Source organism: Dermacentor variabilis, chromosome 11 (genome assembly GCF_050947875.1).
Source record: "Dermacentor variabilis isolate Ectoservices chromosome 11, ASM5094787v1, whole genome shotgun sequence".
NCBI lineage: Eukaryota > Metazoa > Arthropoda > Arachnida > Ixodida > Ixodidae > Dermacentor > Dermacentor variabilis.
Window position 1 is genome coordinate 20,861,223 of NC_134578.1, and position 15,166 is coordinate 20,876,388.

At 45.4% G+C, this 15,166-nt stretch overlaps 1 protein-coding gene across 1 annotated transcript in view; it reads left to right on the top strand.

Annotated features, from left to right (window-relative positions):
• The first annotated feature begins 10,971 nt into the window (after window positions 1–10,971).
• Window positions 10,972–15,166, top strand: part of LOC142564480 (lipase member K-like) — a 37,894-nt gene continuing 33,699 nt past the window's right edge. The window contains exon 1 of the mRNA XM_075675498.1: window positions 10,972–11,306. Coding sequence (XP_075531613.1) covers window positions 11,193–11,306 — 114 coding nt within the window. The 5' untranslated portion in view covers window positions 10,972–11,192. The remainder of the gene's footprint in view (window positions 11,307–15,166) is intronic.

Consider the following 15,166-nt stretch of genomic DNA (forward strand, 5'->3'; position numbering starts at 1 on the left):
GCATATCACATTAAAAAGAGAGGCACGAGTTGTATTAGTGACACGTCTGTTTTTCTGTTTGAAAATGAGTTGCAACTGTTAAAAACGTCACTGGATTCGCTCTAGGCAACACTGATGTACGCATGCGCATTTGTTCATTCTCCCTGCCCCGCTGTAAGAATAAAATCAGTTGAAGTTCAGCGCTCAATCTGTCTTTTCGTACTCTTCCTTCTCAAGTCTTTATTTTCCTTTTTTTCCTTTTTTGGCGCAACAATGTATTCTTCAGATCCCAACGAACTCGCCCAGCAACAAGTTCTACTCAGCAATCACACAGACACGCTATCTTCAGTACCAACAAGGCCCACTTTAACATATCACCGCATAAAAAGAGAACCTTGCAGAAAGCGGGAAAATAATATGCGCATAGAGAATGCGCAAATCACCGTAAAAGATCTAGAGAATTTAGTTGGCACTTGGGCAACCCTTGGTTATGAAGAGTATGAAGAGGTGAATATATCGCTTAGAAAATGTTATATGACGCTAACATATGCGCTTTTCTTTCTTTGGGTGCATATACGTGTGTCACCGGATTTCCACAATAAGAAAAAATTGGCGTACTGCGTTTGTTTCTATATTACTGCTTTGAATTATTTGTTTAGATGTAACATGTCATTTTTCTCTGCTGCTTCAGGGCTTTGTACTGTGTCGATCGGTCAGGTTATCTAATCCATTTGTTTAAACGGTGTGCGTGAACGTTAATGCCTGCGCAGTCACTAACATTAAATGTATTTTTAGGTGTGGAGAAAATGTACTTGCAAAGGCACCTTTCTTTTTAATGAATAGACATCATGACTTTGAAGTCTGTCGAAAACTACGCGTTGTTTTTTGCACGTTACGAAGACGAGGCTCTAATGATCGCTTACATAGATGGAGGCGCGGGGTCCTCTCGTACTGAGCATGCTACCACCTAAGGGAAACTAACCTGTACGCGACAGAGGCAAGGAGAAGATTACAAAACACAAAGCTACGCCACAAACACTTGTGATGTAGCTTTTGTGTTTCTTCCTTTCTTTGTCTCAGTCGCGCTTCGTTTTTTATCCGAGTATGACCTAACTCGCCCAAGCTAAAGGTTTGCGGTACACGGATACCCGCAAGGAACAACTACATGACCAGTTGAAAACACATCATTGGGTTTCAGCGCAGACACTTGCCGAATGCTCAATGTCCCGCTGCCGTTGTGAGCTACCTTGCCTAATGTGCCGAGGATACCCAGTGTTATAGAAAGTTTGTATTTATTTGAAATTGGATGTACCTTAATGTCAATGTGTCAGGCCATTTTAACGTTTATTTTCTAATTAGTAACGTTTTAACTAATTATGAAAACCTTCTTTCTTGTTTTCCATTCTGATGCGTTATGCGATGCTCGCCCAGTGTCCTCAGTGAACTAAACACGACACCCTGTTTATGTTTGGTTATCGTAACACGCAGGTAATGGGTGATGTACAGGTCAACTTCAATGTGAATGGTTAGCAGTGCGTTCAATGGGGCTGGTTGGTTCATCTTTCGAATAAAAATGTGGGTTAATTGCGTCATTTGCAGTCGCGGGCGGAGAGTATCAGCGAATTGAAGTTCTTACAACTGCTTGAACGAATCAGCTTCGCTGGAGATTGGGTTGTGATTCTGCAAGTTCGCACCAGCCTGCTGTCATATTTTGCATCTATGCACCCTTGTTCAACTGCCCTGTCGTAGCGATGCCTGCAGAGCGGGAAGACTGAAGCCTACCGCGCGCTGTGGTGTGACGGTCATGTGTTGGGCCGATACGTTTACCTTCAACTGTGTTGCGAAATGCTGTCTCCTTGTTATTTCCTTCTATCATGTTACCCGCCCACTGTCCCTTAGTCGGCAACGTTAAAGCTGACCGCGCTGCCGGAGCTGCACACAATGAGTCAGCCGAAGTGATCCTAAAGCGTACTCTATGGGGTGACAAAAATAGCGATCCAGATGAAAGGAAATGGGATCTGTTTTCGGCTACCCTCACCGAGCACCACTCAGCGCCTACGTTAAGATGAGCGGCCGTATGGGCCCCGCATGTATCACCTTGCCAACAGTGTCTTTCACACTGTGAGGAAGGAAGGGTCTAGATAGGCGCCATCGTGTGCCTACGTCACGTGTTGCATTTGGAGCAGTGAAATCGCTGTATATATAAAATTCGATTGTTCGCCGTGCCTATGTGTTTCACTTGAAATATTGACGATGAGTATAATTACGTAATTTGCAATTGGAGACGTCTTTGATGCTTAAAGGCTGCCCTGATAGGCCCCTTCAAGCGTGCGTCACAGACCACGTCACTATTCTGCAGGGCAGCATTGGACACGGTTCGAGGCTTTTGGTTTGCTGGAGTTCACGTGCTAATTAGTTTCGTTCGCACGTATGTGTGTTTCTCTTTACTTTATCTGGCTCATTGTTTCATCTCCCGTAACATATCACACATTGATTAACGTACCAAGTCTATAGCTTGACTAAATAGTTATCAAAAACACACTATATCTAACTCATCTCGTCCATAAGAATACAGTTCGCACTTTTAGCAGAAGATAGCTTGAAACTAAAACACTGAAACTACATTTTCCGCCCTCAGGATGTTGAATGAATAATCTGAGACAACTACAACGTTGAACGGGTGCCGAGGTTCGTAGAGCTTGAAGAAATGTTGTCACGTTGTGTTGCATCCTGCTCCAGCCGATATTGGACAGGCTCCCAGCTACGACACTTCTAGGATAGCAGATGAATGGGCGATCAACCAGTGCGATTTCCCAAAGAACTCTGCGTCAGCACTGAAAGCAAACCACGACGACAGTAGGTCGTGAAGCAACCGAATATTTCCTATCGGATGTTAGAGACAAAAGAAAAGGCATAATATTACTAACAGTAAAACAGCTCAACTAGTGGATGTATGCCACTATGTCATCCAAACCAGTCGGTGGCATTGTATAGGCGCACCATTCATCACATTTGTTAGGACAACGACAACTCTGATGTTGTTTGAAAAAATTACTCAGTTCTCAATATTACTCAATAAATGGGTTAGTGTGGGCATATCGACGTCAAAAATAGTTCTGCTTCTTTTTTCTCTGTGGTATTGGGATTAATGGAACGATGAATGCGAAATGTGATAATAAATAGAATGATAATAAAGATGAAAACACCACGACGACAGTTCCGTTCTCTAACCGATGTACACGCTGCTACACAAATGCGGGGTTAACCTTTGCAGAAGTTTGTTACATATTACGCAAATGTCAAGCGTAAATAAAACTTTGGGCTCTGTCTACACAAGAGAACATAAATGCACCTCTGCATACATCTTACATCAGCACACTTATCACAAAGACTGATATAACATTCACACATCAAACACGGCAACGAACTGTTGCATTTTTTTTCGAAATCAGTTTAAGCAGTTGTACTTTAAATCTTCTCGAAAAAAGGTTGTGGAGACACGGCGTCCTGAAGTCCCGTCTTTGAGAACTAAATCCTGGCCGTCCAGCGCGCCCGCGATCGGGCCGGCAGGCTAGATCTGTCAGTACCGTCGTGGGATTAGCTGGGTGCGCGTTTTATCGCGTTTTGCTGGACCCAATAAAAGTTTACTCACTCACTCACTCACTCACTCACTCACTCACTCACTCACTCACTCACTCACTCACTCACTCACTCACTCACTCACTCACTCACTCACTCACTCACTCACCGCGAGCATGATCGTGCAATGGGACCAGAAAAAGGTGAAAGAAAGGACCTTCGGGATGCCTCGCGGCGCGAGCGTGGAACGCTGGAGCCCCTCTTGCCTTGGTGATAGAGGAATGGGGCGAAGAAGCCCCATGGTGGAAGAAGCAGCCTGTTCACTCATGGGTACGGGCCCCTGCCTAAGTCTGGTGCTCTTGAGCCTACGATTGAACGTCTGAAGCTGGTGTTTGTCTACGAGCCATCCAGTGGAGCACCAACCACAGCTTCTGTGCTCGCGACCTTCCCTCATGGCTTACGTTCCTACCCCGTCGTGACACGTCGTCTCGCCTCCCGACTCCAGCCGCCAGACGTTTTTACCTCAGCAGTAGCCCACTTGTCGGCACCATTACAGTCGTGACGTCATCCGACGTCCCACACCAAGCAATATAGTGATAGGTGAACATTAATAATTTGATTCTGTAGTCTGGAGACTATTTAGAGACTCCATACTTTAAGTGATCCATATTAACCTTTGTCAACAGTTATATGTCGTCGAATTAATATAAAGCATTGTTTGTGCGTGTGCGACAAAGAGCTTACGCTTCGTATTCCCTAAATTGGTCTGTGTTGACCACGTAAAGAACCTAGTACGGTGAAAAGATCTACGCCATGACACACGGCTATACTTGCTTCTCTTTCCGTCAATAATTAAAATCTTCTGCATGCCTAACCTACTTTAAGGAACTGACCTTACCAAGAAAGGCATTATGTCCCAAATTGGTACGGCGGGTGTTTGTGAAAAGGCGTGTCAGTAAATTAACTTGAAATCTCCCAGAGGAAAGCAGCATTGACGCTATGTGAAATTACTATTGAGTACAATTTATTCCCATCTGATTCATTGGCCCTAATCCGTCACAGTAAAATGTCTGCTAAATGGATCTTTGACTTGAAACTATACAAAAAAGTGTCCCGTTTTACGCTTTCAGCCTTAGAGGATTACTAGCAGGCATTGCTACTTCGTTATGGTCAGAGTAGGAAAAAATGTTAGAGGATGGCCGGACATGCCAGTTTACATAGCATTTACATTTCTTCGTTTTCTTCTTCTTAGGAGAGGATAGGATGTGGAAATAGGGGTGTCAGCGTGTACCAGGAGTGGTATTGCATCCAAAAGAAGAACTCTCCATTCGCGGTCATCGATGGCGATGTCCTGCAAGTTTTCCTCTGCACATGGCAGTCGTTTTAGCCACAAATTGCTTTTAGAACATTCGCATTATATGCTTTACCCGCTGAAAGCATGCGCATGGCTTCGCATTAGCATACATTGTATAGAAGTGTTCATTAATCATGCCGAATTACTGCCCGATGCCAATTGGCTTACGTATGTTGAGAGAGGAATTGATGATGTCGCCGCGCAATTTTTAAGTTTGGAGCTCCTGAAATGTGGCCTCAAGATGGGAGGGCTCAGTTTATAAAATTTTTATTAACGAATGATAGCCCGTGCGGTCTTTGTTCGCTCTCTTCTTTTCTTTTCTTCCAAAAGATACCCTTCGTGTTGTGTGCACCGGAATGAATTCATGCACGGTGCTTCCTGTGCAGCTGGGTTTCGAGAAGCCAGACCTTTTTATCCTATTTTTCAACGCCCCTCTCCGGCACCGCATGCTATGACGAGTCTGCTGCAAAGTCGGCAACGATTTTTTTGTTTTCTTTTTTTTTGGGGGGGGGAGAGGCTTTTTTCCAATCCGGCTATGCGCATGCGCGTATCCTCGCCCCAGCTGCATTCGAAGCTGCACCGTCATTCCCGCAGGGGAGGTGTGCGAATCGAGTGCGCCATCTCTTGCATGATCCGCGGCAATTTTCGGAGCTTGAGGGACTGAATAATAATTTTGCTCGTGTCAGGAGCGTGAATATATATCGTTTAAAGGAAACACTTCAGCAGTTCCTAGAGTAGACTGCAAGCAGTTTTGTCGACGAAAACGACTCCAACAACAAACCCTCGTGCGATAGGCTCAGCTCTTGCGACGAGTCTTAGGCCAGACACTCGCTGTGCCGTCACTTGCACAAATCGGCTGGGAATGTTCAACGCATTGTATTGGCGGGACAGGCACGTCAATTAGAAAAAAAATACCTCATGTTACCAATGAATCATCATGTGATTCTTGCTGAGTGAGGCAAGCCTCCATTCTGGTAACAGCATGACACCAGCGCTGAGCCCCTTCGAAAGCACTTGCCGTCCTATGGCTGATTCGGAAGTCTCGCCGAAGTTTTAATCGACTGGCACGTATATCGCTGGACTTTTACCATTGGTGGTAGAACGCGTTACCGACACCAGGCCGAAATAGCTGCGCGGTTTCGTGGGGCCAAACAAAAAGAGGAATGTCGCCACTCTGCCCATCGGAACGCGTCGTGCGAGACCAAAGCGACCCACTTAATTTGCCGCATCATGCTTAACTCGCGAACATCATTCTTTATTTTTTTGGTAGGCAAATGAAGCTTTACGCGCCTTGCAGAAACGAAGTGCTGCGTCCACACACCTTCTGCTCCCCCTCCCCCCTCCTTCGTGCCATACGACACGTATCTTGAGATAAAACGACACTTGCCTTGCAGTACACCGGCATTACGTGTGGAGAACTTTTGCACGTTGTTTTTTCATCGTTATGAGCTGTTTGCACTGCCCGCTCTTGAGGCGAAGAACGTGCCTGCTTATGATAGAGTCTCATTTAAGATGAGCAGAGTCTCATTTAAGATGAGCCCCTCCGAAGGATGTTCGAGTTTGTCCCGAGGAAAGTCCTGCCGAGACGCGTTTGACGCCGACACATGTCTTTACCAGATGGCTCAAAGTACTCGCTAAGCTGTCGAATACTAAATGCTGGCGGCGCATCTCTCAAATCTTGGTTACTAACGGCATGCACGTTGCATCGACATGTAACCTTCACTTAGGTAAACAGAAAATATGTCATTGCCCGTAAAACTTAGTTTAAGTGGCGGCTGCTAGAGGTGCCCTTGCAGGAATAGTTCCATAGCGCATACTTGAGACAGAGGCAGAGGTGGCAAGACAACACAGGAACTAACTTTAGACAAATGCTTATTTGAAGCGGTACATACCTATATACATGCACGATGGAACGCAAGTCCTTTTCCAGATAAACCTACAGATGGTATGCTGACACATCCGTGTGCCCAGCCTGCCCATCTTCTCGGCCGCAATTATTTCTCTTGCTAGCTTTTCTTTATTCTTCGCGATCAGGTCAGGTTCCTGAAAATGTGGCTGACTTACCGCACGTGCTGCAGTGCGTGGCCGTCCTTCGACATGCGAAGACCGTTCTTCGACATGCGCACACTACCGTTGTGTTCTCTGAGACGGTCGTTCAGGCATCAAGCGGACCTTCCTAAGTTGTATATGCCGCAGCTTGACAGGATTCTCTCCACGACATAACGTGTTCTCTCCATGGAATATATTCAGCGGTTATGCGGTGCAGTTTGAGGATCTTTGAGAAATGTCCCTTGATGTTGATCGGTGGGGTAACCTTGCGTATATCGCATTGTACACTGTGCTTCCTTGAATTACAAGTGAAATGATGACTGCTCTGTGATCCTAGATGGTATTAGTTGCTGTGCAAGTTGCGACTGTTTTGATCCACAATATCTTTATTTGAACTTTATGTGAAGTCCGCCTTAGGGTGCTTGGTATTTGTTCACGCTTACTTTGATCTTCTATCCCAATGATTTGAGCTAGCTTAGCTTTGTTATGTACTTTCTTGTTCGTTTGTTTGCTTGAGCCACTCTATGGTTTTGCTATGCACTTTTTGCCTAAAAGAGAAGGAGTAGCGGGCAAAACCCATGATGCCTACCTCTCATACACACGCATACATTGTAAAAAATAATTCGACATGAAGACATTTTCCACAAACACCACTACTATTAGAATTTTTACCCTAAGGCAATGTGCAGTTGGGAGCTACATGCACTAACCACGGCGTTTTCACGTCGCTTGTGTCGCTTGAGCCCATCGGCTGACACGCATTCTACAGTAGACCACACGCTAACCAAAAATAACATTATTCTCGCGCACAAACTGAAATTGATGAGTACTCTGGCAAGTTCGCTGTGCCAAGTTTTATCTGGCGTTCCTCAATTTCAAGTTAAATTCGTAGTCAAAGAAAAAAGAACGGCATTGTCGGAGAATCCGCGGTACGCATGTACAACTTTTTCTCTTGGGAGCACTTCCGAGGTCACGACAAGTGCAGTATTGTAGCGGACGAAGACGAAGCTGTCTGCATGAGCAAAGGCTAAGTTCTTCAGAATATGACACCCTCAACTGCGAGAGCTTGCTGTTGCAGCAGTAAATTAGCTGAGAACCGAGGAAGAATCACTGAAATCGGTGGGTTTTCACAATTGGGGGTATTCCCTAGCTCGTGATGACCCCGTACGGTATGAACAAAGTTCTACCTTTTTTTCAAATCATAGAATTCAGTTTACTAGTTCACGAAAACAACCTGACTATAGATGCCACAGCTTTTACCCACCGTCATTATTCGTCATCATAAAGGTGAAAGTACTGAATAGACGAGCAGTGTAGGAGCAATCTAAGAGCGGATGGGTGCTGGCTTAAGAGGATATACATTTGCATCTATACATCCAAGAGCGGCACCTCATTCCACATGCGTCACCCTGCGGTAGCGCGGCAGCGAGATAACGAAGCAGGAAGCTTAATGTCAAATGCACACAGGTGTGAGCACTGTGATAAATAATGTCCCCGTTGTGGTGTTCGCTGCTCCGGATGTCGACGATTGCGGGCAATATCAAGCATAGAGCTGCTGATGCACCCTGCATTAGAAAGCGAAAACACGCACGCACACACACGCGCACACACGCGCGCGCGCACACACACGCACGCACACGACACTTTGCACTCGACAGCAAAAGCACAAAAACAAATTCACGTTTGTTTAATCTATACTTGCATGCATAAAGATTTTCCCCTTAATTAAGATTCGACTAGTTCAACTCAGATCTTTTTTCATCTCTTTTACGTATGCACTGAGCTTTTACTGCTTTACATTTTTCCTGCTATTCTTTATTGAGAAGGGTGGAGCGATTCACACAAATCATCGCCATAAGTCAATGATGCCACGCTTTCTTTTTCTCTATAGAGCGTAAAGAAGCATTGAAATCGAGTGAAATGAAATATTTATTCCACTCCTTATGGCTCCTCGAAGTCTATTTCTTAAGGCATATAAAGTTTCTCAACCATTATTGAACTAACCTGCTCAGCTGTTGTCAGTTGTAAAAATAAATAAACTTCGGTGTTTTACGTGCCACAACCACGATTTGATTACGAGGCACACCGTAGTGGAGGATTCTATATTGATTTTGACCTCCTGGGGTTTTTTAAAGGGCAGCCAATGCATGGTACAAGGAGTTCTTGCATTTCATCCCCGTCGAAATGCTGCCGCCGGGGCCGGGATTCGATCCCGTGCCTTCCTTAGTACCGCAACGCCATGGCCAATACGCTACCACAGCTGGTTGTTCAGTGCTTCTCCACTTAATGTTCTATGTGAAGATAATAAAAAGGTAATTCAGTCATGCATTCATATAGGTGCATGAGGCGAGATTTTATTTAGGATCGCAACTTGTATTTTTTGAATTAGAGAGGTAGTTTGCAATGTTTCTGAAATGAAAAGAAAATACGTACAGCACCAATAACTTAATTGCCACCAGCACCACAAGGTTCCTGGCACGCTTTTGGTGACATTATTTTGTTTATGCACATTTCATTCTTTCATGCCTCAATTTTTGCTGTACTCATTGAGCTCCCGCTACAAAATATACTTTCTCTATATTGTCCCAGTATTTGTTAGCCTGAGTTTGCTCTTAATTGAGTGGGCGTGGCCGCTTGCGCATTTCCTCCCGCAGTTCTTGTTCGCTATAGCACGCAGTACTGGTAATCTCTTCTCCGTCGTCTGTATCCCTCTCGTTGAACTCGTTGGGATGGATCGTCCATGTACCTGCGGAGTGTATATTACTGCGAGGCAAGTTTTCTTCACCTCAGCCGTCGCCGTCGCCGTGCCGTCTCGAGTGCGAGGTGCATGCCTGGCCGAGCCCAGCGTGTGTTGGTGCTCACGTCACCTGCTTGCGGTTGCCAAGGCTGAAGGACGCGCAGGCGAGGGCGAGCCAAGAAGACGGGTTGATCGCTTTGTGCGCGACGTCTGTCCTCGCATCGAGTGTCTGACGTCAGGCGATCGAGTTAAGGATGCTTTTTTTTTGTAAGCCTCTTGGATCGAGCCCGCTCTGCCATGCGCTTTGTCAGCGCATGGCAGAGCGGCAAACGCGACCAGCGTTCCGCGTTTGAAAGACACGGGGTTTGCTGCCGATGTGAGCCCTGAACGCTGGTGTCTTCAAGCAGGCTTTTTCTTTTAAAAAAGACAAAACAAAAGGAAAACCACCGTCATGGGTAGACTTCGCGCGTGCACTACCTTCCCGTACGCCCATCGTTGGAGGTCACGTGATCTGCTGCATCTCCGGGATGCAGCAGGGTTTAAAGTGGTGAGACGGTATAGCGCAACGAGTCGCACGCACACAGGCAGTTGGCTGCAGTATATTGACGCGCGCCATGACTTCTTCGATATGCAGCTAACAGTTAGGAAGCGTCAAGTGATTTAGTGGTGCACATACAATAAAGTGTACAGCAGCAAACGCGTCCAAGCGAACTGATAATATATATCAAGTACGGAAGTTCACATTGCACCATACAGAGAAGAAAAAAGCAAAAGACAATAACGAAGGGTAAAGAAAAGCAAAAAGAAAAGCTAACTGCCCAGAAAGAAGGTGTTTCATTGCTTTCTAACCATAAAAAAAATGTGATGAGATTTGTCAAATTAGGTGTACGGTAAAACGGACGCGCCGACGTCGGGGAGGCCTCGGGAAAATACATGTACTATCGCGCTCGCCATCAGTTACAACGCCAAAGCGCGTGGCAAAGAGGACGCGCGTTGTAACTCGGACCGTAGCGCGTATATTACGTCCGGAGTATGTTCCACGCCCGTTCTGCCGTTAAATAGCCGCAGCGCCGCACAATCGACGAGGTGCCGTCAAGCACAACTAATGCTGCACCTAACTGTAGCGGGCTGTTGTCGGGCGCACAGAACTGATCCCATATGGGCCATGTTTCCGTGCGTCAACGTGCGGGACACAGACACGCTTTCTTTTTCCCCGTTCTTGTTTTTGCTTTTTGCCGCACTTGCGCGGACGTGCGTCCGTTCCATAACGCTTTCCAGGCGCCAGCATCAGTGGTCGACGTGCGATAGTTCTCTCCTTTTGTTGACGTTTTGCGTGTGGGGACGTTGACAACACATACGAGTTTATAAGGGAAGGTGCACTTCCGAGATGCGTTATACATCGACGTATAGAACCGAACGGGAAGTCCCTCACATGAAGTCCTTCGCCTGAGCTAAGTTGATATTCGAAGAGTCTGCCTGCTTCTTTCCGAAGCCATGACCGGATTTCTCATCGCCGCGTTCTTGCTGGGGTCGCTGTCACTGCTGAATCCGTCGATGACTATCGGCTCCACGGCCACCGAAGTAGCTCAACAGGCAAAGCTACCTCCGGTATGTTAATGGTGGAGGCTCTATTTCTTTAGTGGAGTGTTTCGTATCCAGGGACGTTCCCTGCTAAGACATCCAGTTTTCAATGAACGTCAACTACATAATGCTGGTGACAACAACATAGAGGTTACATGTTCGTTGTCCGACTCAAAAACGAAATGCACTCTGTTTTAGAGATATGCAGTTTTGCATGTTAGAAACGTACCTTTTCTCTGTATTGACCTGTCTTTTTACGACTGCTTTTAGCATGTCCGGCGAACTGCTAGGCTAACATCTCCAGCATATCACTAAAGCTTGTTTCTGTCTCGCGCGCGCTGGTTTTAGGACGAAACCTGAGCGTCATAGAAAAATTTTTAGTTGACCCTTATGTAATCGATTTACCTTAAAACAATGAGCAGTTACTTTCCGATAGGGCTAGCATTAATAGCAGAGCAATGTCATTAGGCTGTGAACGGACTTCAACTAAAGGGCTATAGTAGGATACAACTTAAAAAAAAACAGCAGTTGGCAACCAAGGCACACGGACCGCGCAATTACTACGCCAGCCAATCACAGAGGCAAACAAAATTGTCGTCATGCGACCATTTCAAAATGGCTTCGTACTTGATACCTCCGAAGTGTCTGCTGTTCCTGAAGCGTCTTTTCATCGGCGGAAACGATGAGGGGCACAACAGACCTGGGCAAAGTGTATTGAATCTGAGCATTTCGCTCTGCAAAGATCCGCGGTACGGTTAATTTCACTGCTAACCCCGTTTTACTCATGAAACTTCACCGCCAAATGAAGTGAAACTTGACATTAAACAGTATTTGAGTTCAGTAAAGAATTAGGCTTTCACTGTTCCGCTATAATAGACGAGTGAAAGCGTAGGAAATTACGCGCGTATAATTTTATTCTTCTGGTTACCACCGTATTCAGGTAACAGAGAAAGTTGGAAGTGCGAACAATTTGCAGCCTCGCGGAGGAACAGTGGCTGGCGGTTATGAGGGCGTGGGCGGGGCTTCACTGCCGGCTTGAGCTGTATCCCACTATAGACTCTCTTTCAGAGGCAGAAGGCAGCTGCATTTCGTTTTTCTGGCTGGAGCTTATTTGTCATAATTCTTAGGTTGTCACCAACTATAATTACTTTTCAAAGGTGTGTGTGGTATAAGCCCTGTCTATGTTGAAGGAACTGACAACAAATTTTCATGGTAGCCATTTTTTTTTTCAGTGAAATGGTAAGCGTACTGGTCAGAGATCATGAAGCTTCATGAATCATGAAGTGCTAACGCGGAAAACGCCGTGGAACATTTTTTATCACAATTTTTTTCTATCTGCAGCGACGATGTAGTAGTTCACTGGATGCATTCTGAAACGGGTGATAGATAAGCGCGATAGGTATTATACGCATGCATTAGTGGGTGGCAGACGACAAGTGTGGCCGTAGCTCTGACAAAGTGTGATCTTGTTTATCAAGTCGATGTTCCTGCGGTTCGTGTTCTGCGAATTGTCAAAGTATTTCTGCGATAATGGCTACGTGTTTAAGGGGATTCCAACCCAACTGCTCTGGTATTTATTGTGTCAAAACGAAACCAACCAGATCGAAAACGAAACGACGCCTTAATACGTGGTACGGAGTTCAGCGCGTTGCCGTAGCAACGCGTGTGTTTTTTACTTGCGAAACATAGAATAATGCGCGAGTGTCTAATAATATATCAACTGCAATTGTAGGCAATAATTATGCTGTGCTTAATAACAGACGACTTACCTACAATAATCACATAGAACACATCAGAATTAGCAATATTTGGCCGCCAGGTCATGCCACTTACTGGTCTTTGAGACTTTCTTTGCCGATTTTAAATTATGACTCCTAGCTACTTAAATCGCGAGCAGTGAGCTGGATTCCTTAACTATAAATCATAGTCCTTTCATTTCCATTAACGTATCACAACACGTTCTGACCAGCCGTCAGTCCCTTCAAACAACTGCTTATACACACGTGACGGGCTTTTTTGGTTTTGTAAATGGTGATTTGCAAGCCATATGGTCAGGTTTTTAGCCATGGCGAGGTATTTTTGGTGCTGATTAAACAGCTATGCCAATTGCCACGGAGATGCTCTTGTGGCCATCTAAGGCTTTTAGTGGAGCTCTACACCTCTGGAGCTGAAATTCATTGAACCACATGGCGCATGAAAAAAAGAAATGTGCGTAAGCTGCTAAACGGTCCATAAGTGGCACGTATAGATTCTAGAGTTTACCGGAAAAAGAATGTGTTGCGTTAAATTCACGTTTTAGATTCAAGGTGCAAAGATGTACTACTGCAACGCTTGAACAGCGCTGCTCAATAACTCAGCGGGAAAGAGCACTCTGTTGGTATTATTAATATTAGCTACATCAGGCATAATGAAATCGTCGCGAAGGCATGAGCCAACCTAGTTGCAAGCTCCGCTTCACATACTAATATTAGAGGCGGGCGAATATCAATTTTTTGAAGTATGAATCATTTAAGAATAGTAATGTGTCGAATACTGAACGTTCAATATGAAATATTAAAACCTAGACGCATATATTTACGGTTAGTATATGAATTTCGGCATTGTTAGGTACCATGCTTGTACTGACTAGTCGAAAAGGGACAGATGTATACATTGCCTTTAATAACTGCTGCCCTCGAAGGAACTTCATGTGACCTCGAAGAATTGTGTACTGAAGTACACAATAAGTGTATTTACGAGACCTCATAATAGGAGACAGCTCAGTTTTACAACCTGAGTCCTCTCGCACCGCCTAGAAACCGGCGTCTCTTGGATGAGCATTACGACAAGCGTATTCAGTGAAACGCGTTGGGAAGATATACGCGTTTTGTGCGTATTAGGTCGCACAAATACACATCAATCATAAAAGCCATGTTCCGAGAGTTAGCATTCATAGGTACAATCAATAAATCTTTTCCTCACGAAAGGTCATTTGAGCAGATGAAACATAACATTGCAGCAGTTCCGATGTTCTCACTGCATTAACGGCGACGCTGTTTGCTGGTGCAGCAGAGGCGCGTGCCTGTGATAAGAGAACTGGCGCGAGATGCGAGGTCGCCAGAGAGTGCATTCGTAATCTTTGCAGCGTTCATTCGTAACAAACCGCAAGTGAAAATGGCGCGGACGTCGACATAGAACGCGAGTTGTCCTAAGGCGACTGGGTTACTCAAGTAAACGCGAAGCTAGTTCACGCAATTCGTGCCTCGCGCCGTCTGCTCAGCTGAGGGAATCTGACGAAAGCTTATCCCTGCTGAAGTCGCATTACCTTTTACTAATTTGCTCACAAGCTAGTAATAACATGCGCAATCCGAGTACTACGTGTACCTGAAGTAATAGTAAAGGAAAACTGCGGTGCTTCCTTAGGCCGCCTGGTCACTTTCGGTCTCTTGCCAGTGCTCGATGGATGGATAAGGCTGAACCCTTTAAATCGTGCAGCGGCGCACGCCACCTAGCCGTGACTACCAATATATCTTGTACTTTGTGGAGGGTGAGATTTCACCCTTTCCTTGATTTTAAACAACGACCAGATAACCTCCCTTTGGTTATTCCTACCCGCTTAAAGTCTACTGCACTGTCTCTATAAAGCCCAATGCGTTGCAAAAATGAGCCCCGTTGCTTTGACTTTTATGGCGAAGCCCTTTACAGAAAAGTATCAGGTGTTCAGCCGTTTTCTCACCCTGTCCACACGCAACCGCTTAACGCGTCTATCCCTTGATACTTGACTGGCTACGTAGGTCTTAGCGCGCAATACTCCCGTCTTGGATTCAAACAACAAGGAACTTCCCCTAGAATTATTGTAGATACTTCCTTTGGAAATTTCCTGCTTGGAAGTTCTGTATATACCCAGT